We start from the raw sequence: 24433 nt of genomic DNA, 5'->3' as shown, positions 1-24433 counted from the left end.
TTGAACCATTTTTACAAGCTATCACAGTCAAGTATTGCATCTTGCAGGACTGCTTATCAAATACCTCTTTTTAACTTTACCTCTGCAAATTTTGAAGCTCTTCTTAGAAACCGTAGAGGAAGAGGACAACTAAAGCTAAAGTCCAGGGCCTGCAGAATCTTTGTTTCCATCTGGCAAATTTGGGCTGTCACGACAGCATTAGGAGTTACAGTGGAAAAAAAAAAAACCATTAACTGGTGGAACATTTATCTCTTTATGCTTATTAGCAAGGAACAATGCAGTGAGACCGACTGCTCCTTTCTGTCTGAGCACTGTGCTGCGTTAAAAAAACAGTAGAGCTTTCTCTATCAGAATGGCTCGGCTCAGAACACAGGTAGCTTCAGCTTTGTTCAATGGCAGGAAGTTCATATTAGCACATACAAGTAATAACACTGCACGGCCCTCTCGTCGGTGCCGTCGGGCTCCAACTCGGCAGACTGTGGGAGAACAGAGGACACTCAACGGCACCGGCGGAACGGGGATGCAGGGCTGCGGCCGCTCCGGGAGCCGAGGGCCGGGGAAGGAGGTGGGGCGGCCGGACCCGGACCGGCGGAGCCGCGCTCCCCGCCCGACACGAGGACGACGCGGCAGAGTGGGAGCCGGCTTCGCCCGCACGACACTTGGGACGGCCGCAGGAGTTCGGGAGCCACCCCGCTGCGCCGCTCTCTGCCGTGGTCCGCGTGAGAGGAATGGACGAGCGTGCGACCGCAGCACCGCCTCAGGTGGCCGCGAAGCTGTCAGGGGCTGCCGGCCCGTACTCACCCTGACGGAGTTCTGTGGTCTTGGAATGGAAGTTATCGAAGCTTAAAGTACTGCGACTCGACGCATAGCGTGAGCCGGCGTTGCCACCGCGGCTTTAAATCAGCCGCCTGCTGCTGCTGCTCGCCGCCGCCCAATGGCTCCCGGCAGCGCATGTCCTCCTCTCTGGAGCGGGCTGGCGCGGTGCAGTGCAGCGGCGCGGTCGGCAGGGGGCGCTGTGATAGCTGCGTCTGAGCGCTCCTTAAGTCCGGCAGCGTGGGGCCGTGAGCGCTGCCCTGGGTAGCCTGTCCCAATGCCCACCGCCCTCTGGTGCAGAACCTGTGTCTAACACCCTGCCTAAACTGATGCAGCTCCATGATATTCCCTCAGGCTCTACCGTGGGGAAAAACGGAGCAAAAAGTGCATTTCACGGAGAAGCCTCATTTTATAATTAGCTAATTAATCCGTGCATAATATAAGCCTGCTGTGAACACGTTAAGCCTAGATCAAGTGCCCCCAGCCAAGAGAACTACAGAAGGAACTCAGCCCCTCGTTGGTGTTTCTTGCTGAAGCATGCTCTCGAGCTCTGTGCTCTGTCCCCTACCCCTTCCTATGACGGGAGTTGGAACTACATATTTACACAGACTTTTAAAAAATATACTTTTCTGTTTCCATCTGCCAAATGTGCAATATGTTGCTACAGTTTGTTTTAAATTAACTTTATCTTTGAATATGCCTCACTGGATCTGTCTGCACACAGAGTGAGTAGGATACGAGCTTCCCTGATATACCACTGATCAAAATACAAAATCAATTGGCCTATGCTTGTGATTTGAGAAACTGCTGTAGCAGTACACTTCTTTGGAGGCTTACTGGCAGATAAGGCACTGGTAAAACAACGTAAGATGGATAATTGTATTCCTGTTGGGGCATCCAGGAAAAAGAGTGAGCATCTGTATGTGTTTGGAAAAACACGACATGCATCTTCGCATGCACTCGCCTGTTAAATATTCATTAAGTGGATGAAATCACTGCCAGAGCATGGTCATCTAAGATGTTCCCAGCCACCTTAATTGGTTTGTGTCCCAGTACGAGCAGCTGAAGCAGGAAATCAGCATTTGCTTAGTGAGAGCCATGACAACCAATAACGCTTTTTCAATTAGGCTAAGCTAAACTTGTGTGTAAAACCCAACACAAAACAACAGCATAAAACCAACCAAAAATCAAAACAACAAACTCACTCTTTTCATCTACTGAGATTGGAGTAGTGCTCAGTTTGGTAAAGTGCTGTCAGTGCCACTGCAATCACTTCAGTGTGAGTGGTACATTTAACTGAAGCTTTTTGCTTGAAAATGGTTTTCAAAACCAGAAACCATTTGCTATGTTTTTGAAACAACTGTAAGTGCAGCACAGTTATTGAACTGCCATGAGCCTTGCAGAGGAGGAAGGTGAGAAAACCACTGCAAAAGGCATGAAATTGAAGAAGCTGAGATCAAATTTTGAGAATTCTGCTGGTTCTGCAGTACCATCCTGGGAAATAAGGGACTTCAGGATGATCAACATTCACTACACAAACCAATATAAAAGCAACTCTTAGATCCTTTCTGACCACAGTCTTTCAACTCAAAACAACACCTGCAGTATGAGACAAATACAGCACGAGCAGGACAGAACAGAATGCCAACTTTAACTGTTAGAAGAGAAACATCTCAGTTTGTATATACAGTCTGATCACAAGCAGAAACTGTTTAGGGATATTTCAGACTGCACTGCTGCTAAAGCTGATCTGATACAGTAAATTTAAAACACTTTACCTTGTTTCAATAACATCAAGAATTAAGTCTCTATTATGACACATAAGTACCTAGAATAAGAAAGCAGCATCACAATATATGACTGCTGTGATACACAGAATTATGAAATACATACTCACTCTTGCTAACAACTGAATTGGCTCCTGAATTTCAGGGAAAATATTTAAGGGCTTTCAGGCAAGAGAAGGAGGTAAAGGAAAATGGAAAGGTAACTGCCTCTGAAGATGTAAATTATGAATGTTGCAAACAGGTTTTCCCTAAAGAGAGATTTGTCTTCTCCAAGACCCCAAAATGCATTTATTCTTTCTTAAGTACATCCTTCTTCTTTCCTATCAGTGACTCTTAATTTACAGTTTGTTTCAATAGCTTGTCAAGTCCCAGACTACAGTGTGGCATTCTAAACCTGGACTACTTCCTTGGGTAATATAATCAGTGCAATTTGCTAATGTGCACCTGCAGCTGTATTATATTATAGTTAAATTTTCAATATAAATATATATATATTTAAATCCAATAGCTCAATCATTTATTACCTATCCAGAATGGAAAGCTTTCCCTTTTGACTAGCTAGATATTCAATCACCACAGTGTATCTTGAACAAAATTCAAAGAAGATAAAGCAATTGAACAGCACTTTAGCAACGACTGAGTCACAAGCAGAGATTTCACCTGCCAGCTCACTCAGCTGCTTTCCCTAATCTATTAACTGCCACTGTAAAATAGATTCTGACACAGCCGAAAGCTCAGGAATTATCACAAAGAATATGAGAATATGAAGTCCATCCAACTTGTTTCTTCTGTATGATAAAAATCAAGTAGATGACAAAATAATCTGTCTTGCAGAAGTAAAGATTTGCTGATTATTAGCATACTCCCCAGTTCATTACTTTAAGCTACTAACTAGTGCTTTGCAGGCATTCACAAAAAAGTACATCTTTTTTTAGAGGCTTTTTGATTCTTAGCCCTTCCAGCAAACAGAAGAAAGTGTCTGCATTTTTTTTTTAAAGTTTCTCACTGTCAATGTGGATTTATCCCCTTAAGAAATAATTTGATATAAGTTTAAAATGGCAACATCTGCTCTGATGCAGTTTATAAAGGTTATAAATCAGTACTAGATCCATAATATAGAGACATAATATAAAAACTGTGTATTTCTTATTTAACCAACTCTGCAAAAAACTTGTCTTTGAGTTCAGCTTAGTTTTTACTCCCCATAATAAATGTGTGAATATTTTTTATTCAGTTTTCAAAGTACTTCTGGAAGAAAGAAAAATATTATTCAGTTGATTTTGTTTGTAGCCCAATATAAACTATTTCAATTTCTTACTTCTACAATAAATTTATAAACATGATGTCCCATACTTAAGAGAACATATGGAATATACGTAAATGTTCATCTACCAGTGGTAAAATTTCTGTTTAATGAACAGCACACAATGTACAGTACTTAGGATTTACATTATTTTCACATATACAGCAAATATTATAGTCCTTATTTCCTTTACAAAAGCATCTTGATTCAATCTTATTAAAGATACAATGCTTAAAAAAAAAAATCAAGACTATAGTACATTTTTTTTCTGTACATGTATGTGCAATATCCCCAGACAAAAATAATACAGACATGGAATCCTACAGATTTACCATCAACCCTTTGGCTAAAATAATTTCTGTCACATTATGTAAGTCCCATCTTTGTAATATTTCATGGATTCCAGATGTTGAGTCATTGCAAGTACATCCTGAAATCCCGTGCTGAGGCCGGACATGTGTTGAAAATAAGCTTCCTTCTCTACTTGAACAGTTAGGTTGTTTACTCCAGCATCTTTCAGAATTGCTGTAACCTGAATACAACATTAATATTACACTTTATAAGCATATCACAATAACTTACTCAATTATCACTCTGAAATATTGCAGATTAAAAAAATACAATCATAAAGAATTCCAATTTTCTGGCAGAGTGAAGATAGGTTCATACAGTATGCCTCTGCAATTTCTGCAAATTCTCAGCACATCATTTAAAGAAATAAACAACCTTTGAAGGTGTTTGAGAAAAAAGCACCCAAGCTTGACAGATATTACAAAGTCAGTAACAAACCTATTTTAGCATCTAGATTTGCCTGTTTTGAAACACGAAATTAACCTTCTCCTCCCTTTGTCACAGCAGATATAATTCCACTGTCCATGTTTCCCTCTTTTTTTTTTTTTTACGTTTGTTTTGGGACAAGTTTTGGCAAACAACACTTCTACGACAGCAGACCAGGGCACTTATAGCATTAGAGGCCAGCTCTGAAGCATTAAATAACAGCTTACAAAAACAGTATACCAGAGTAAGAAATAATGTGAAAAAAACCTTAAAAACCTTGCACCTTACCTGCTGAACAATTCTCTGCTCCATCACATCTGATACCACTTGCACATGTATTGTACCTGCCACAACACTTGCAGAATGACACCAAAAATGAGGATCTCTGTAGGATATGACTCCATCTATTTTCTGAATCTGTAAAGAATTTACATTAGCAATAATTATTTTCAAAAACACATTTTAAAATTGCACATGTACATGCACACTGATAACAAACACTCCACAGGGAAACAAAGCTGCATTTCCAGCTAAGTCACAGAAAAATAATGTAACACCTAGGAGCTACCATTCTACTGTCAAGTACTAGATGTTACAAGCCAAAGGAAAACTGAGCACAGGGCAATGTGAATAGGGATGAGTTAAAAAACACAACTGACAGACTAACTTCGGTCTGGGCTTTAAGTCACTTATAGGGTATCTGTTACATTGTTATCCAGGATAGGGAGATGTATAGTTACCACAGCTGTATATTTTTCAGAAACATATGTCCATAATTCATCATTTTTAGAAATTGGTCTTTACACTGGGCCTGCTGGGGACGTGGAAGCCTGCATGATATTCTGTTTTGGATTTGTAGCTAAAACAGTGTTGTTAACACGCTGGTGTTTTGACTGTTGAAACACGGGTTGTAGATTCTGGGCAACGTGCTCTAGCTTTTGATCTAACAGCTGGCAATCCTGCCTGTGGCAGGGTTCTTGCAAGTAGGTGATCTCTGAGGTTCCTTCCAACTCAAGCCATTCTCTGGTTCTATGGTTGTCAAGAGTTCCTCTTTTTTCAACTTTGATTCAATCCAGCAAGTCAGCTATGCGTGGACCAGAAACTGGGAAGAGACAGCAGGGACAGCTGACCCAAATGGCCCAGAGGGATGCTGCCAACAATACAACATAAAAAAACTGGGATAGAAGGGAGTTCTGACCTTTTCTAAAGCAGCATGCAGATCTTTCTCCTGTTCTGGAGGTATCCTCAACAAAAGCACTTGACAGGCATCTTTCAGTAGTGGGATAACACTGAGAAAAATCAGTGTAGCAATAAAAAGAGAGCAGAGGGGATCAGCTATCAGCCATCCAAATTGCTGAATAAATGTGGTAGACACTATAACACCCACGCTGCCAAGAGTGTCTGCTAACACGTGCAAAAACACACCTGAAAACAAAACACACTGAGTGATTAAGAGAAACACTTCTGCTTAAGATGTACATAGATGTTCATTAGCAACACATTCACTTTTATGACATTAGTCTTCCTCAGGCCACCTGCCTAACCTGCTGCAAAATGAAACAAAACATTTCATTTAATTAGTATTTAATTAGAAATCAACGTAGGGAAGAAAAAGCATTTCCACTGTACATAACAACAATCTAGGCAGATATTTACAGATTAAGCCACATACAAGTACAGTCTTATTTTGTTATTGGGACTTGCATAATACATACTCCCTTGAGAGGGATCAGTACTTACTGATCTTCAACAGAATAGGAGAAGATCACTGTGAATGCACTGGCCTGCTCATACTGACAGGTAGTAATCTATCATTTGTTTTTCTGTAGGCTAACTGCTCAAAGTTTTAAGACGACTGTCTACATACTCTATGTATCACTCTATGAATAACTCTTTATATTGCTTTAATGGCTGGCATCATTCCCAGTGTAAACTCAGACACAGTATAGAAAAATTAATCTCTAATCATTTGTAAGACTAGTACTTACTAACTGCCAGGATTTAAAAGAATGCTGAACAGTTTTAGAGATGCGCAGACGTTACAATATAATGCCTGAAAACAGAAGAGTCAACATAACTGATGACTGAGGTAAAATAATCGATGAAATAGGAGAGTCTTAGCTAAAATGCTTATGCTCTGACAAGCTTACAGAAAAAAGGTCATTCTTTTATAGACTTTTATATAAGTGATGCAGTTGGTAAAGAACTGCTTTCTAACTGGTAGGGAAGAAGAGTCTAAGAAGTAGCTGTTCTAAAATTTTATATATATTGCCCTCCTCAGCTTCTAATTTTAGATTTGGAAAAGTAAATTTCCTCTTTACCATCTTATCTTTTGAATCACAAATAGAAGCACATTGCTTCGTATCCCAGATTGCTGGTCTACATTTGCTCTTCTGTTTCTTTATCACTTCCCCTAGGGCTTTTACATCCAGCTGTAACAGGATACCTAGAAGTATGGCAATAGCTTTATAGACAGAGACATTCCACTTGCGTTCTGAGATGGAACTTAGAAGTGATAACTGCATTTTTTTCAGTAAAGTTTACACTGACTAAGGTTATTAATGTTAACAAAGACTGCAGATTAATTCTTTGTATTGGTCCTTGGGTATCACCCACATCTCAGAAAGCCTTGTGAAAAAATAATTCAAGTTATGTTCTTTAAGTTAAACTCACTTATGAATAAACACTTTGAGACTCAAATGTATACAGTCTTACTTGGTTGCCAGATCATTTCTGGAGAGAGATTTCAAGAACGATACATAGTACTGGGGTTTAATCTGAGAAACATCACTCTGCTGTAGACCAGATATATCCTTCACGATTCATCAATCCATACTTGCCTCTCATGTTGGTATTCATGCCTCCTCCTGAAGACACATGGGAATGTCCATGGCTGTGCCCATGCTCATTGTGGGAGTGGCCATGCCCATGGCTATGGCTGTGTCCATGATAAGAATGGCTGTGCTCATGTGAATGACAGCCTCCACGAGAAGCCCCATGTGAGTGTGCATGGCTGAAGGCACAGATACCAACCAGGTTTACGATCAACCCTCCAACAGAGACTGGCTGTAAGAGGGAGAGAAGTGTTTGATGACACTACATATTCCAACCCCAAATCCCACTCAACAACTGACACCAAAATGCAACACTCAGTACCCACATATCATGAGAAGGTGGGTGGCAACTTAAGTTTCAAGGAGATTATTGTTTTTATTTACTTCCAGAAAGAGAAAGTGCTTTGGCTACAAGCTTTGTATTGCTCTCATTCATCGGTAGGAAAAAGAACTGTATAAATCTATTTAAAATTGTATATACATCTGAAATTGTAGTTAACTGAAGACAACAACTACTGGTTTTCTGGTTGTGATTTTTCTATCTCTACCTATTCTTCTACTCTCCTCTTGAAAAACTTGTGATCTGCAATAGAGTAATTTTACCTAGTATGCAAGTTAAGCAAATACTGCTCAGGGGCCATCAGGCCTTAAGTTAAGTCAGGCCTTAAATCCAGCAATGTACACGTCTAATTTTACCTACACAAAAATCTTTGTTAACAAAATGGCTAGAAGAGAGCACAAATTCAAGTGTATCAGGGACAATAACACAAATGAAACTACAAGAATGATAAATGGAGGCTTAGAATCTCAGGATTCTGTAATTTAAAAATTTGGTTTGAATAAAATAAACGATAAGAGTTTGGAAGAAAGTAGTGAAAGCCTGAAAACTTAATGAGGAGCCCCTGGAGAGGGCATGGAAAGTAGTGAGATGCAGGCACTGTTGTCTTTACTACTCAACAGCTCCATAATTACCTTTGCCATAGCAATACAATCATTATCATGTTACAAATCCTGACTGACTTTTGACATTTCTCAGAGAAAAATACAAAAGCTTTTTTGTAGTAATTGACATTGGTATACACAATAGCAGAGCCAAGTTTTGTCTTGTACAGATTATTTTTTTAGTATCTTTTTTTTTGTTGTTGAAAAACAACCATTTAAAAAGATCAGAGTTTTAACATCTTTGAAAAAAATTGAAAACACCTCTAATAATTAAATTATATTCCATCCTATATATTTCCATATTTAAAATTACATGTGGTTTGGATTTTAAAATTGTAATTATCCATTGAAGAGCCAAGACACAGTTCAGATCTCTTGAGCAAGCAACTTCAGTCTCTCTTTTCTTTCTTCTTGTTTTTTTTTTTTTAAGAACAGAATTAACAAACAATTAACTGCAAAACAGCTTTCATATGTAACAATAAAACTTACAGTTAGCATATTTGTGTCTATGTCTGGAGGGTCTACCAGTCTGGCCACCGATTCCATGAAAACAAAGAAAGCAATTACCATCAGAAAGAGGCCATTAATAAAACCGGAGAGAATTTCTACACGTCCGTATCTGAAAGACAATATCAGAACTTTTGAAAGCAGTGAATGAGTATGCTGCACAAATTTCAAAGTTATAATATATTAAATTGTAACATATTTAATACAACTTTGATACATTTTTTTCTTCCTCAGTCCTGTGAAATCATACCTTGGTCTGGGCTACTTATTTTTTACCATTAGGTGGCTAGCTTGCAACTGTTCATAGATCAATAGCATAAAATTTTAACAACATAAGTATTTTTTAATATATACTATACATGTAGGGCTTCAGACTCAACAACTTTTAATTACATTAGTGCACGAGAAATCCCCACACGAACAATGACTTTCAATATACTGTTAGAAGATATACATATACGCTGTACATACATACAGAGAAAATGTTTCTGTATTATACTTACAGTGAAAGTTTTATTTGTAGAGATTAATGCTAATCAGGTCTCACACACTTTTTAGCTGTGTAACAGTGAATGAACACGAATGGAATAGAAACAAGATACAGACACATGGATAGAGGCAAGACACAGCAAAAGAACAAAGAAGCATGCACGATTAAAAGCATCCTGAATATATCTTTACCGTGGGACATTCTGAAAATAAGCAAGTAGAATAATTTTCAGATAGTCTTTAATGGAGTTAATCTACGTACCCATAGGAAAATATGCGGGTTGCTTTCCATCTTGTCATCAGAGCTGCAAAAAGCCCCATCACTAATGCAGAACAATCAAAAAGCATATGAAATCCATCAGATATAAGACCAAGGCTATTGGTCCATACTCCATAAAAAAGCTCCACAAAAGTGAAAGCCTGAAATGAAAAGGAGTTTAAGTTTTTCCTGGAAGATTAAATTGCAATTTAATGTTTTGTCAGTTAGCAGGAAAACCTTTTCATGGTATGTTTCCCAGTTTTCAAAAGGTATTATTCAAAGTATTTCCAGACCATTTTCTTTCTCCAAGGGAACCAACCCTTCCAAAAGCCACAGATGAAAGAGTAAGTAAATAAATCCAAGTTTTCACTTAGAATTTTAAATTGCTATTATGAAGACAAAAATGTATGCACTGTCATTAAACAATGTAACTACTTAAATCTTACCTATCATGAACATCAAAATCAATGCTGTTTATCCATGTTTTGCATAAACTATCTAAACAAAAAGGTCAAATGAACAAAACAGGTCTAACTATTGCAGTTAAATGGATGACTCATGGCAGTTACTTACTGAATTATTTCCAAGAGCCAATGTAAACAATTAAAAAAAATTAAAAAGATTCAATGAACTAGAGAAAAAAATAGTTTTCATAACTCTGTCTAAATTCAAGGGAGCACTTTTTAAGTGTATTGGTGGCTAAGCACTGGCACAAGATGCCCAGAGGCTGTACAGTTTCCTTCTTGGAGATCTTCAAAATCTGCTTGAACACAGACCTGGGCATGCTGCTCTGGATGTCCCTGCTTGAGAAGCATTTGGATCGGATGGACCCAGAAGTCCCTGTCTACCTCAGCCATTCTGGGATTCCGGCCCATACACCTACAAACACCTGCTTCACAAGTTATAAATATCTAAAGTAGTTGCTCTTCCTGTCACACTAGCCAAAGCACCTTATGTAAAGAATAAAGTATGAGCATCTGAGTGGCTGAAATAAGTAACCATTTACATATTCTAATAATCGACTAAATTAATTGCTACCAGTTCTCCCACAGATTCCAAAACAGAAGAATTAAAAAAATCAACAAATAGCCTTCTCTGATTAGCTGACTGTTTCAATATTAGACATTACTATTCAGAAGGATATACTTATCATTTATTACCCTTTATTAACTGGCCTGCCTGTATACTACTTCTCTCACCTTTCAAATTTTATAATGCAATTCCTTAAAAGTTTTAATGGATACTTTATTTTTTACCCCCTATTCTCTTGCATAACTGGCAGAGATCTCTGCAAATATTATCAGTCTTGCTTACTGCCCAACCCTTATCTCTTCAAGATAGGGGAGCTAGAAATAAAAACTATTAAAAACTGTCCACTCCAAAATTACATTACTCAATCCAACTCTTATTATTTTGCCATCCCTGGGTATGAAAGCCTCATTAGTTTCATCTTATCTGCTGGTAACACTGACATACTTCAGCCTTGAACAGCACCCTACTATTCTTACACACATTTACTTGCTGGTAAACTAGTCACACACAAAATCAGTGCTCCATTGTGATAACAAATTAATGTAACTTGCCATTTACTGTAAGGTTAGCATAAAAATCTTCTATTTGAAGATTCTATCTAGTGAAACTACAGTAACAAGGACGCCTTAAAAACAAAACAACCAATCAACCAATCACAGGAATCACTTAAAGAATAACTCTTCATACTGTATTACTGAGTTGAAAAAAACACAAGCAGACTTACCAGATTTAGGCACAAGAAATAGAAGATCTGCCTAGAATCATACTCTTCAAGGATCTGTTTCAATGACTCTTTAATAAAACGTGGTAATGACTGAGAACTCTGTTGTATTGCATCACCCATGAAGTTATACAGAGGAGTGCCTTCAGGAGAATAGCCAATAAGGGTGCCTTTCTGCCCCTTCCTGGAGGGGGAGGACAAGATATTGGCTGCTGCAAGGAAAATATTGAAGTTTTTATTTTTATAAAACAGCTGTGAAGCTTATAAACAATTTGTTATATCATAGTCATAGATAACATGAAATTACAAGGCAGTAAACTGATTGTCAACTTTATCCTAAGGCTCACCATTACATTTCATTACTAAGTAAGATTAGATTAACTACTTCTTCAACAGATACACTGCACTATTTTTTTGTTTTGTTTTGTTTTGTACAGTAAGAGGATGCAAAGTTGCATGCTCGTTTTATCCAAAAGAATCCATACAAACTCATTCAAAAGCATTTTGCATACTGCTATTTTCTCACTGGCTTCCAAGTAACACGGATAAGAGATTTTCTAAAAGAGAAATATGAATACGTACACAAAATGAAGAAAACAGCACTCACTACCACTCCTCCAGAAAGAACGTGTTCTGTGCTCTCATGGTGTGCTGGTTTGTTCATAGCTCGAAGCTGGTCTGTTATTGGATGTGTCCAGAAGTTGCCAAAAAGCAGTGCACTAACAAATATAAGAAAGGATCCATATCGAGCACATTTGGAAGATTCCATCTTGACAGAGCATATGGACTCCACATAGAAATCCAAAATCACAACAAAAAAGATGACTGTTATGAAAGGCATGATGAGAGAAGACCAAGACTCGACTTTGCTCTGCAACAACAGAAAACAACCCACATTTCAAACAGGATTATTCACCATTATACCACTTTCATCCAGTCCACTTTCATTAAAAATCCTTTCAGCAATCCATCAGTACTTTAGTATTTCAAATTGATCATATAAAACCGTAAAACCAAAAATCATATAAAACATTCAAGCTATAGAAAGACAAATGTAGGTAATAAGCATTCCTGTATCTTATTCAAAGCTCTGCTATGCTTAAAAACAATGTTGTATGAAATACTGTGTTCGCATCATTCTATTACCCCTAATTAGGAGGGCACAATGAACATATCTTTTAAATTACAATATATGCTACTGGGGGGGAGGGGGGAGGGAAGACAGGAAAGCCGCACATTTATATTAATTATTCCCTGCACAATGTCAGTAAAAGAACCCAGGCTATATCTGAAGCTAAAAATATAAAATAATGTTATCACATAAAAGAAGAAATGAAGTTCAACATCTTTATCACTGCTCAACATCTTTATCAGTGACACAGACGATGGCATTGAGTGCACCATCAGCAAGTCTGCAGACAGTACCAAGCTGAGCAGTGCAGTCGATACACTGGAGAGAAGGGAAGTCATCCAGAGGGACCTGGACAGGCTGGAGTAGTGGGCTCATGAGAACATAATGAGGTTCAATAAGGCCAAGCGTAGAATGCTGCACTTGGGCTGGGGCAATGCCAGGTATTTATACAAACTGGAGGAAGATCTCCTTGAGAGCAGCCCTGCACAGAAGGACTTGGGGGTCCTGGTGGATGAGAAGCTGGACATGAGCCAGCAGTGTGCATTTGCAGCCCGGAAGGCCAACTGTGTTCTGGGCTGCATTAAAAAAGGGGTGGCCAGCAGGGAGAGGGAGGTGATTGTCCCCCTCTACTTGGCTCTTGTGAGGCCCCATCTGCAGTACTGCGTCCAGGCCTGGGGCCTCCAGCACAGGAAGGATGTGGAGCTCTTGGAGGGGTCCAGAGGAGGGCCACTAAGATGATCAGAGGGCTGGAGCACCTCTCCTGTGAGGAAAGGCTGAGGGAACTGGGCTTGTTTAGCCTTAGAACAGAAGGTTCTGGGGAGACCTCATTCTGACCCTCCAGTACTTGAAGGGAGCATATAAACAGGAGAGAGAATGGCTATTTCCCATTATCAGTGTGGGTTGATAGTGATAGGACAAGGGGGAGTGGTTTTAAACTGAGACAGGGGAGGTTTAGGTTAGATATTAGGATGAAGTTTTTCATGCAGAGGGTGGTGACACACTGGAACAGGTTGCCCAAGGAAGCTGTGGATGCCCCATTCCTGGAGGCATTCAAGGCCAGGCTGGATGTGGCTCTGGGCAACCTGGTCTGGTGGTTGGCAACCCTGCACACAGCAGGGGGGTTGAAACTAGATAATCATTGTGGTCCTTTCCAACCCAGGCCATTCTATGATTCTATGAAGTTATCACAGAAGTAAGATGCAGAGGAACCATTTCATACAGAGCTCTCAAAAAAAAAAAAAAAAAAAAAAAAGAGGACAACTGACTTTGATGGTTGCAAATCTTTCATTTAAAACATTCTTAAGTTGCAATTTCTTAAGAAAAAGAATTACAAAAAACGATCAATTTTTTTCTAAAATGTGCTTCCTATCTTACCTCTGTTGTCAGAGAGAGGACAATGACCCATGGGCACAACAGAAGTACAGAAACAAGATGAGATAAAGCTTGAAGACGTTTGGCTCCACCTACATCGACAGAAAGCTTTCGAGAAGCCATGTGAAAACCAACCTTACAACACAATGCCAGTACCAGAAGCAGTACTCCTCCCTGGAAACAAAGAGAGATCCTGTCAATACTTCTCATGAGCCTAATACATTACTCCAAACAAAGTCATTTGCTTTCCTTATCAACAGAGAGCAAAGACAGCATATTTCATCCAATTTGTGGATTTCCAACATTTTGGCTAGCCTTGTCACATTAAGTGAAGAGGAATTGTCTTGGGCTGCATGCAAATATGTAGGTTGCTACAAAATTAATGCCTCCCATTTATTTCTATGGAAACTGCAACAGACACAGAGAGAACAATAACACTGTTTGATAGAGCAAATTTTCACCTATAAAACACTATTTTTCAACAGTCACCATCATTAGCTAGGCATTTTCACCAGTTACGAAAGCCTGCGTGCTGCACTTGTAAAAATTTGTACCAGTGGAGGTGACCCACTGTCACTGCTGCCACTGCTGAAATGCACCACCCTCTGCATCACTGTGTTTATATCCACTATTTGGTCTTCATAAATGTTTAGCATCAGTGAATGTCAATGGGTGTCACTTTTTCCATGTGAGGGAATTCAATGACACAGCTTTGTTTCACATGCACATGTCTGATGTCATCTTGTCAAACTGCTCCTCTGCTGCCATTTGTCACATGGCAACAAAATGCAATGGAATATTGGTGGGAAAGTTCAACTTCCACTGCCATAGCACCAGCACCTACCACTGGCGTTCTGGGCCAAAATAATAAAACAGGAGGCATTACTTTCAGAGCAGCCCTTATAAAATGTATCATATAGTAAGTAACAAAACTTATTTTAGTCTTTATAATCTTTTTTGTTAAAGAGAGCAACAAAATCATAAAACTAGTGGAGTATCTGAGTTGTTTTTATGCAAATAATGCATCACCCTGGTTCAACGGCAATAGCCGCAGTTCTTAGTGAGGACTCCAGGTGTCACAGATTTTTGATGAAATTTTACTCTTCCTGTACTTCATCTTTGTTAAGAGCAGTTCACAAATGTGCATACTGCCCAAAAGCAATGAATGAGGCATGCCTGATTGGGGAAAGATATTTCTCTCTGCTAAGAGAAGGCTTGTAAGAGTCTAGTAAAGAGACAAGACCAAATTTTTGAGCCGAGTATCTGATTGCAACTCTTACATTCCATATGAAAATTCACAGGTAATGTATTTATGTCAACTGAAAATGGGAGTTGCAAATATACCAAAAATTGATATTTTTTCTGCAATCCTGAAATCTGTTCTCAATTTTCTTTTTTTTTTTTTTAATCAAAATGGAGAGCAAGAACAACTATTTCTTGCTGTTCACAGGACTGTGTTTAGTCAGTGCATCACAATGCATACTGGGCTGAGCTGTGCGTTAGTTGCGAGCTGTAGGCTGGACAAGCCTGCTCTAATTGTTATTCTAATTAAAGCAATAATGCAGCATATATGATTATGTATTATGTATTCACAACATCTTCCATTATAAAAAGAAAAGCATTGAAAGCATACAGTCTTAAAAGAGTCATGTCACTTTGCTAATACTTCCACAACCATTTCATTATCTTAACCTTATTTTAACATATTTTTTCACAATATTTCAAGACTCTTCTATTAACAAATCGTAAGATACTTCACACACAACATCTCTCTTAGAACATACTTGATTTTTGCAGTTAACCAGTCTCCCAAACATCAAAGTTATTCTGACATTAAAACTTTCTCAGCTGTTCTAGACTTTTTTCATTTATCTTATTGATCAATGCACCAAATTTAGCAACAAGACTAAGCTAACAGTACAACCTCACTCAGCCTAGTCAAACCTGTAACAGTAAAATTCTGATTTATGGTTCCCACTCATTACAATGGGACAACAAAATAAGAAGTATCAGAACAAGTGTCTTCAAATTCAAGTGTCTAAAGGAGAACACTTAGAAAAGATAAAGTAGAAACAAAACACAGACTGGAAGAGTGAGTAAGAAGTATTTTGTATGCAATGCATTATAAAATCCAAAACACTGATTAAATGGAGTGTTTTATGATAATTTTAATGGGACTTTCAATGCATGTGTTAAGGAAAGTTCTTATCAGCTATACAAGTATACTGTAGGGACTGGCTTGCTCTACATTCTTGTTCACTCCTTGTGTGGGCTCAGAGTGTGGGCCCTTAGAGAAGATGCAAAATTTACAGGGCTGACTTAGTTTTGATTTGCGACTGCAGTGTTGATCTCTCTTTTCTGAATTTGAATTCTGAGCAGCAGAAATTTTTACCTGCAAAACTCAAATACATATTAAAATACATATTAATGTACTAAAACATGTTATTTACCTTGTGATCGGCAACACCCAGGAAAGCAATGACTGTATACAGAACATGTGTGAGAGCACTGTCATGATGTCCCTCAGCTAAATAAAATTAAGGAAGTGCTTTTTTTTTTTTTTTTTTTTTTTTTTTTTAGGCAACAGACATATAGAGGTAGTAAAAGATCACTGAAACCAAAAGTAAGCAAATTGAGCATTACAAGTTCCAAAGATCCTTAAAATTCAGGAAAGATGAAGACATTTTCCACAGAAAATAATTATAAATATTTTAAAACACAAGAACAAGACACTGTTAAATACTGCATAGCAGTCATAAAACAGAGTTTACATTAATCTCGGCAACTAGACTTAGAAAAATATACTCAACAATAATGAAATTTACTAAAAGCACTAAAACAGTGATGTGTCTAGAATATGATCTGTACTTTTTATAAACCAAAAAAAACATTTAAACTTTAGAAAACTAAGAGCAATTGACAAGCACAATCCAGCAAATATTCCACTAATCGTAGCCTTTGGGGAAACCACTTCTAAAGAGCACTTGAACAATGAGTTTACTTAAAATTTGGTTGACTGATCAGTACTATTTCTGAATACACTGCTGGCATTCTTAATTCCATGTTTTCACCTTTCCTCAAAAAAGTTTACTTTCACTTTGTTATCATCTATACGACCGTGCTGTTACTTTCCATCCTTAGACACCTTTTTACAGCACACTTTACAATGATGAGAAGCCCTGCTGGAAACTTACATTAAAATCATATCCAATCTACTGAGAGGCTTTAGAAGCATGATAGTAAACTTCACCATTTCTGGAACGATTGCAGGCTACTCCACATCATTTTTCAGCGTAGAAATGGTATTGACACTTCTACTGTGTTTACAAAGCACAAAAACAATTTTTCTGGTTATACAAGAAAGACTGCCAGCTGGGCTGCCAAACATATACTGCACACAGTTGGGCTACAGCCATTATGTACACAATTTCCAAAAATGAAAGCTAATCTAAAAGATGTGTAACAATCCACAGTAGTCTGATATGTGCAAATGCGAAGGTGGCCATTAGTTACTACTGAATTTAGAGCACAGCTACAGATTTTAACAACAAAGCAAGCAATTAGGCATTAGTTTGATGACAAATACCAGTATCTACATGGAAAATAAAATCTTATGCTACAACATTATCATAAACTAAGACTTCTATTAAGAAAAGCATAAATACTTGCAATATAGTTAATTCAACTTAATCTATTCTCCCTATTCCATTAGTAATGAACACTTGTGCTAAGCAAGAAGGATACGATGCTCTGCTATTTTAGCCATGAGGTCATCATTATCAAAAAGCAGTAAGCAGATGACAGCGATGATGAAAAATGCAGCACCTCTTGTCTGGAGAAAAAGAATAATAAATATATTACAACATCCTGCAACAGTTTGACTTCAAAAATTCCAGGAGATTCCTCCCTCCACCCTCATGCAAGTATTCTTTAGTTCAATAAGAATAGTATGAAAAAAAAGCATGTTTGGAAAAAGCTGACATTGACAATATAATTTCTTATTTATTCTAGTTTTCAGATTTGCTGTATAACTCAGGATAAATCACGACGTTACAAGCAAGAAGACTGAATCTTGAAAACTTCAAACTTTCTTTCTTAACAGTCTAACTCATCGAGACAGAACGTACACCTATGTACGTCTGATGACTTAATACTCTGTAGTATCAAGGAGTCATAAAGAAGATCTACTGAATAGACTGTAGAATTCTGTCTTATGAGAAGCAAAGGCCACACAGCCCTGCACAAAGACCCTGAAAGTAGAGCTCTGCAAGTGCTTGTATGAGGTAGGGACAAAAGTAATTATGAACTTCTTTACTGCAAGAGTGATGGTGCATTGGAACAGGCTGCCCAGGGGGGTTGTTGAGTCTCCACTGGAGATATTCAAGACACATCTGAATGATTTCACGTGCATCCTACTGTAGGGATCCTGCTTTAGCGAGGGGTTGGACTTGATTATTCTCTAGAGGTCCATTCCAATCCCTACAGTTCTGTGATTTAAAAAAAATAAATAAATCCCAGCTGTTTGAGCTTTCACTACCCTGACTTTTAAAACTGCAGTTTTAGTATCCATCATCTTGACAAAACCCTGAGATCTACAGCTAAAAACAACTATTACAATTCATCCTCTGAAGTCAAACACAGCTATATCACATTGCTGTTTTGGAAAACCAAGTAACTTCCTTTTACCACAGTTCACTCCATAAAGCTGAAACATTCAGAGGATGAGGTTTTCAATCCTTTGTTTCTACCCTCTTAGATGTGCACCTTAACAACTAGGTGTAATCTAAGAACTTTTCTGAAGCTCTGTATCTACTGCTAGAGTCAGTGGTTAGAAAAAGATTTTTTCTCCTAGATGAACAGTTTCATGCTGAATGCCCTAAACAATGTCAGTTTGAAGGGGACGTGGGGGGGTCGGGGGGGCACCAAAATAGTTACCTGGGCTGTTTATACTGCTCTAAGCAAAAATGATTAAGGGACTCCAATAGAAGTTACAAGAGAAATTGTGAAATTCTCAGTCTGAGGCAGCACTGAAGCCAGCCATTCTCTTACACAGCAAAAACTCCATCCTCAGGTATACAACACCATAAATAATCTTCTTCCAGCCATTAGTTTTTGAATTCAGGTAGCCAAGGCTGCTAGGCATCGAGATCAGCTCACTTCATTTAGGATTGGGCACAATTAGAAAATACACTGTGAAACTGCATGCAATGGAACGCAGACAAAAGATGTCTGACATATACATCTCTGATTAATGGCCAAAAATTCAGTACATACACGCTCACACAGAAAAAAAAAGCACTCAAAACTTTTTGTCAGAAAAATAAACTACATGAAAAGCTACAGACGTTGAACAGGTAGGGATCTAAAAGCTGTGATGCTGACTTCAGTGCCCAAAGGCCAGGACTACTATATACATCAATGTCCCTGACATTTATTGGGGTTGCTTGAACCCCGAATCCCTTTACAAAGAATGCCGCAATGCAAAAATCATTCTCAACATCCTTTTTCATACCCAAAAAAGATCTCAGATTGCTGTCACGGATCTCAAGCAGCCTCACCCACTGCTTCCCCTTGAGTGTTGTATTTCTTACTTCAGGCAGTATACTTCATATTTCACCACTAACAAAACGGAAAAAAACCCACGCAGTTATGATGAAAACAGGTCTAGAACTCTGTATGTTCTGAGTAAAGTGATAATTTATAGCATTTAAGTATTTTTTACATCTGGCAAAAAAGTCACCATGTTTAAATACCTTTGCTGGTCCTCCACCTGAGCTTGTGAACAAGACACTAAGGAGTGACAGCACAACCACATCACTGTGTTCAAACAGCAACAGTGTTCTATTAAAAAGAAAAGAAAGTTAAATAAACACTTTAGTCCATTTAGGAGGAGTTTGCTTCATGAGCATGATATATTTCACCTAAATTTCAGTAGCAAAGGTGAGAGATCTATCCTACTACTTCAACAGCAAGCTTAAACAGCTCAAAAGCTGCATATCTACTTGCCTTCACCAGCGAAATATCTAACTCACGACAGCTAAACGTATCAAAAAACAACTTCCAGAGTCAAGTAACAGATTGAAATTTGTCATTTACTGATTAAATTTTCATTTCCTTCAAGTACTACAAGACGATATTCACTTGCTCAGGATGGAAGTACTACTCCCAGTACAGTATCTCCTCCAAAAGTTTCTAGCTTCCAGAAAAAGAAGTCCTGCTCTGTTGTGTGATATCTTGTTTACTGAAGCGATGATCGTTCAATAGCTAATGCAAGCTCTGAACCTCTTTATTTCTGTCTTGCACACTACCTCCTTCAGGTGGCAAAGGCTGACTAACAAGCTGCAACAGCCTTCCAGGGCAGAACACAAGAAAGCCATCAGGGTGAAATCTACCAAACTTCTCTGCTGTTCTTTGCTCAACAATACAACCTACTAGAGACCATGTTACTGATTCTTCTTGAGAAGACACAGCATTCAGAAAACCATTACAGCATTTCTTAAAGAAACCCTATTTTTCTTAGGTATGCTTTCTGATGTTTATACAATAAAGCTTCAAATCATAAAATTTAAAAAACTTCAGGCTTTACATTCCCTCTAAGTAAAGGTGTTTTTCTAAGGTCTTAATCTTTGTTTTTGTCGTTTCTTTAATTGCTAGTTATTCCTACATGCTAACAAACAGCATAAGTGATTTTACTTGGAAGACGTGCACTAATGCTACCCAGTTCCAATACAGCAGAGGCACAGAATGAGACTAACACACTGTCCTGAAACAAATGGATGAAGGAATTCTAGTCACACAGCAGAGCAATGCAAACTACTGTCACTAGCTGTCAAGCTGTGGATTTCAAACAGTTATATACACTAGTGAGTTTACTAGTGAGATGAATATAACAAAAATCAGTCAGCATTCTTTCTGTATTACTCTCACCAGCAGTTTCAGCACTATCAAGAATTTCAGTGGATCTTGTCCAACAATGAATAAAGGAAATTAAAAGATGTACAGAAAACTGTCAGTGGTTTTTCCCAAGTAACGCAGACTCAGCAGAAGTATAAAGGTTCATTTAAAATTTCAAAAAATAAAGTCATGGTCTGACAGATATAAGTTAAAAACAAAGGCAAAGATCACAGAAATGAGTTCAAAAAGACAAAACATAATTTACAGTAAATGGATATTTACCTCAGTGGTCCACAAAGAGTTAGGCCAAAAAACCATAAGAGTGAAATGATACATCCCACAACAGCATGCTTAAAAATTTTGATCCACTACAAAAGAAAGGTATTTTATTATTATTTTCTCCACAGTTTCAAAACAAATCATCATTAACATTCCTTTAGTACAATAGCTGTAGAAATAGACAGGAAAACATAAGCTCTGCAGGTTCTGCAAAATTTGGAGTATAATTATTTTCTTCTTACCTACTTTGTCAGGCAGCTTAGTTTTTTTTGCACATATTATGAACCAGATTTTTTGAAAATTTGCTTTCTGACAAAGTACCAGATTCTCTGATACAGTCTTCAAGAGAATTCTTTAAAACCCCTTTACATTAACACTGAAAAAATTCCAGGCTATTTACAAAATAGCATTTTGACAGGTTATCTATTGTGCACGATAAACACATATAGCACCAGATAAAATATCCAAGATCAGAGATTAAAATCTTAACTCTACAAATATTTACCGATGGATTAAATTCCTGTGAATACAGAACAAGTGGAAAAAAAAGTTATTTATTACAAATTAGAAAGTTGCAAATTGAGCTCTGTTCTGAATTCTGGGGATACTGAGAACCCAGCGTAGCTCAGAGCAGCTAGACTGGCTTCCCATTACAACATGTACATCATGCAAAGAGCACTGATGGGGTAGGGGCACACAACTGGAGCACTTTTGACTCTGACAGTCTGGAAGTTGCTGTTCGGAACTGCTGAAGGCAGCTGTGTAAATTAAGTTATTTTCAAAAATCTAGTCCACAAAGCAGGTGCCTGCATAGCAGTTTTCACCATACTTTCTGCAGGAGCTGACAAAAGCTAAAAATGTGTATGTGTGTTTTACAGTGCAACAGATACTAAGTCAGTTAAACACTTCTAGAAATTGCAGTGGCATTAGCCAAATGGAGTAACCTTTGTTCCTCTTTCTGGGTGATTTCTGTTAACAGCCACGTTGTCAAGAACCTCTACAAAGATGTGAGTTATTACTGCACGTCAACTCACCTGACGCTTGGTTACCACTTTTCCAGAAGAAAATGGTTTTTGAAATAAAACCATAAAAAATGCAGACCTGTTAAAAGGAGAAAGTTTTCTCTATTAATATATTAGCAGTGAGCTTTTAATTCAGATCAGTGCTAAATAATTAGGTGTCTCCTCATATCAGGACTACTTTACAAGTTTCCTTTATATTTTTCACAACGCCACGTTTGCACACTGCATTTTCCCTGAAGCATTATTTGTGTTGGATACCAGTAAAAACTTGATGATAAGTGGACTTTGGTTCCAGCCAATTTTACATATATCCTGACAAAGTCCTGAGCTGGAAGGGAGGCACAAGAGTCATCGAATCCAACTCCTTGTTCTATTTATGATCACCTAAAATTCAAACCCTGTGTCTGTCCACACTCCAGCCTCTCAGGGTTGTGACTACTGCCCTGCGCAGCCTGTCCTGGTGTCCAACTACCGTATGAAGAGCCTATTCCAAACCCCCAGCTGCCTCTCCCCTGGCACAGCAGTTCCCTCGGGCCCTGCCGCTGTCACACAGAGCAGAGCTCAGCGCTGCCCTCTGCTCCCTGTGAGGAGCTGCAGCCGCCATCAGGCCTTCCCTCAACTCCTCTCCTTTGAGCACACCCAGGGGCCTCAGCCCTCCTCTAGACCATTCTCTTTCTAGACTTCTTTTGGATGCTCTCTAATAGTTTTATGTCCTTCTTATATCGTGGCACCCAAAACTACTTGCAGTGCTGGGGGTGAGGCAACACGAATGCAGTGCAAAGTGGGACAAGCCTTCCCTTTGACCTGTTGTCAGTGCTCTGCTTGAAGAAGTCTACCTGTGGTTTACAAAAGTTAAAATAACTGATCTCAAAGAAGTTTTTAGTAGAAATTTTACTACAGTATTACTAACAGATCTTCTGCAAGCAAGATACACGCCCAAAGGCTGCCTTACATACGGAATGCTGAATACAAAGTTGTGTTAGAAATCAGTATTTCTTCCTCAGTTCTGATCAAGAGTAAGTGATGGAGAAAAAAGATGATGGTGTTTGGGAACACTCTACTGAGAAGCCTAGAAACATAAATAAATTGAAATAAAAGGGAAAAATGAGGTTCCAAACGCTCTAATGCTGCCAAGTTTATTACAGAAATGCTCTTCCATATCATATCAGCTGAACATCAAGTAGGATCAAGCAGTGTGCATCCTAACAAAGGTTGATTCTGTATATTTGCTATCAGTTTCTACACTTCAGTTCTCAGTCAGGTAAGAATACCAGTTTAAACTCGTAAGAATTACAAGAATACAGGTTTTAACAAAAAGTACTAGTCTTCCACACTCTAAGAGAGTTCAGACACATCTGAGTTTCCTGTACTCAGTACTGTCATAGTACCATCAATTCCAAAGTAGGAAACATTCCGCAATTTCTGAAATTACTCCGAGCACAGAAGAACAACACTGCTACAATCATAGCATTTCCTGGTTCCACTGCAATGCCTTTTCTTCCGTGACCGACCTACAAGAACACACACTGGAGGCCATCATCTTGACACCAACACAGAACTCTGTGGCCAAAGTGTGCAGTGCTGCAGCAGACAAGGCTTCACCTGTGTCGCACTCACCCCAGCTTCACTATGAAAATAAACTGCACAAGATGGACCGCTTTCAGAAGATCGTAGGATTCAAAGAGGCCCATCGCTTTCAGAAACTTGGCGAAGCACAGCAGCACAACATACCGAGTTAACCTGTAAAAGCGGAGCAAATCGGCATTCGGGGAGACCAGGCACCGCTTTCCTCCCCCACTCGCCGCCCCCTCACGGCCTCACCGAGAGGAGGCCCCGGTTCCCACCACCCAGCGGCAGCAGGGATGGAGGCGGCCGGCGTGGGGCGCACCGCGGCCCCCTCACCCGGCGCAGCGCCCGCCCCAACCGTTACCGAGCGCTGGGCACGTCCACGGGCCCCAGCACGCCGCCGCCGGCCAGCGCCTGGCTGCTGTACTTTTCCTCCATGCCGCGGCGAAGGAACGGGCGCGCGGGAAGAGGCCCGCGGCCGGACGCGCGCTCAGCGGCGGCCTCGGCCGCGCCACGGAGCGCTCATCCTCAGCGGGCGCCAGAGCCGCCCCAGGCCAGGCCGCGCACAGACGCGCACGCCCAGGGCGCAGGCGTCGCGGCAGAACGGGCCGCCACGTCCGCAGCCGTGGGAACCGCTCACTGCTGCGCGGTGGGGGGCGCGCGTGGGACAGCGTAGAGGGCGGGGAAGGGAGCGCTTTCCCCCCC

At 39.3% G+C, this 24433-nt stretch overlaps 1 protein-coding gene across 2 annotated transcripts; it reads right to left on the bottom strand.

Moving 5' to 3' along the window:
* Nucleotides 1-3983: 3983 nt before the first annotated feature.
* SLC30A5 (solute carrier family 30 member 5) lies at nt 3984-24392 on the bottom strand. 2 transcript variants are annotated; one of them, XM_085213944.1, is made up of 16 exons: nt 24093-24391; nt 23780-23902; nt 22175-22241; nt 21144-21229; nt 19721-19808; nt 17712-17799; nt 16418-16494; nt 13971-14141; nt 12047-12335; nt 11468-11676; nt 9715-9872; nt 8946-9075; nt 7521-7746; nt 5879-6105; nt 4969-5097; nt 3984-4435 (listed from the first exon to the last, which is right to left on the bottom strand). In XM_085213944.1, exons 1-16 carry the CDS (start codon nt 24164-24166, stop codon nt 4265-4267), a joined length of 2313 nt encoding a protein of 770 aa, XP_085070070.1. In that variant the 5' UTR covers nt 24167-24391; the 3' UTR covers nt 3984-4264. The 2 variants fall into 2 exon arrangements, with proteins under 2 accessions (XP_085070070.1, XP_085070072.1); XM_085213946.1 differs by lacking the exons at nt 3984-4435; nt 4969-5097 and adding an exon at nt 5121-5782 and having other exon boundaries at nt 24093-24392.
* Between the last annotated feature and the right edge of the window lie 41 nt (nt 24393-24433).

This window comes from Meleagris gallopavo, chromosome Z (genome assembly GCF_905368555.1).
Source record: "Meleagris gallopavo chromosome Z, MGAL_WU_HG_1.1, whole genome shotgun sequence".
Taxonomy (NCBI): domain Eukaryota; kingdom Metazoa; phylum Chordata; class Aves; order Galliformes; family Phasianidae; genus Meleagris; species Meleagris gallopavo.
This window is presented reverse-complemented; position numbering and strand designations above follow the sequence as displayed.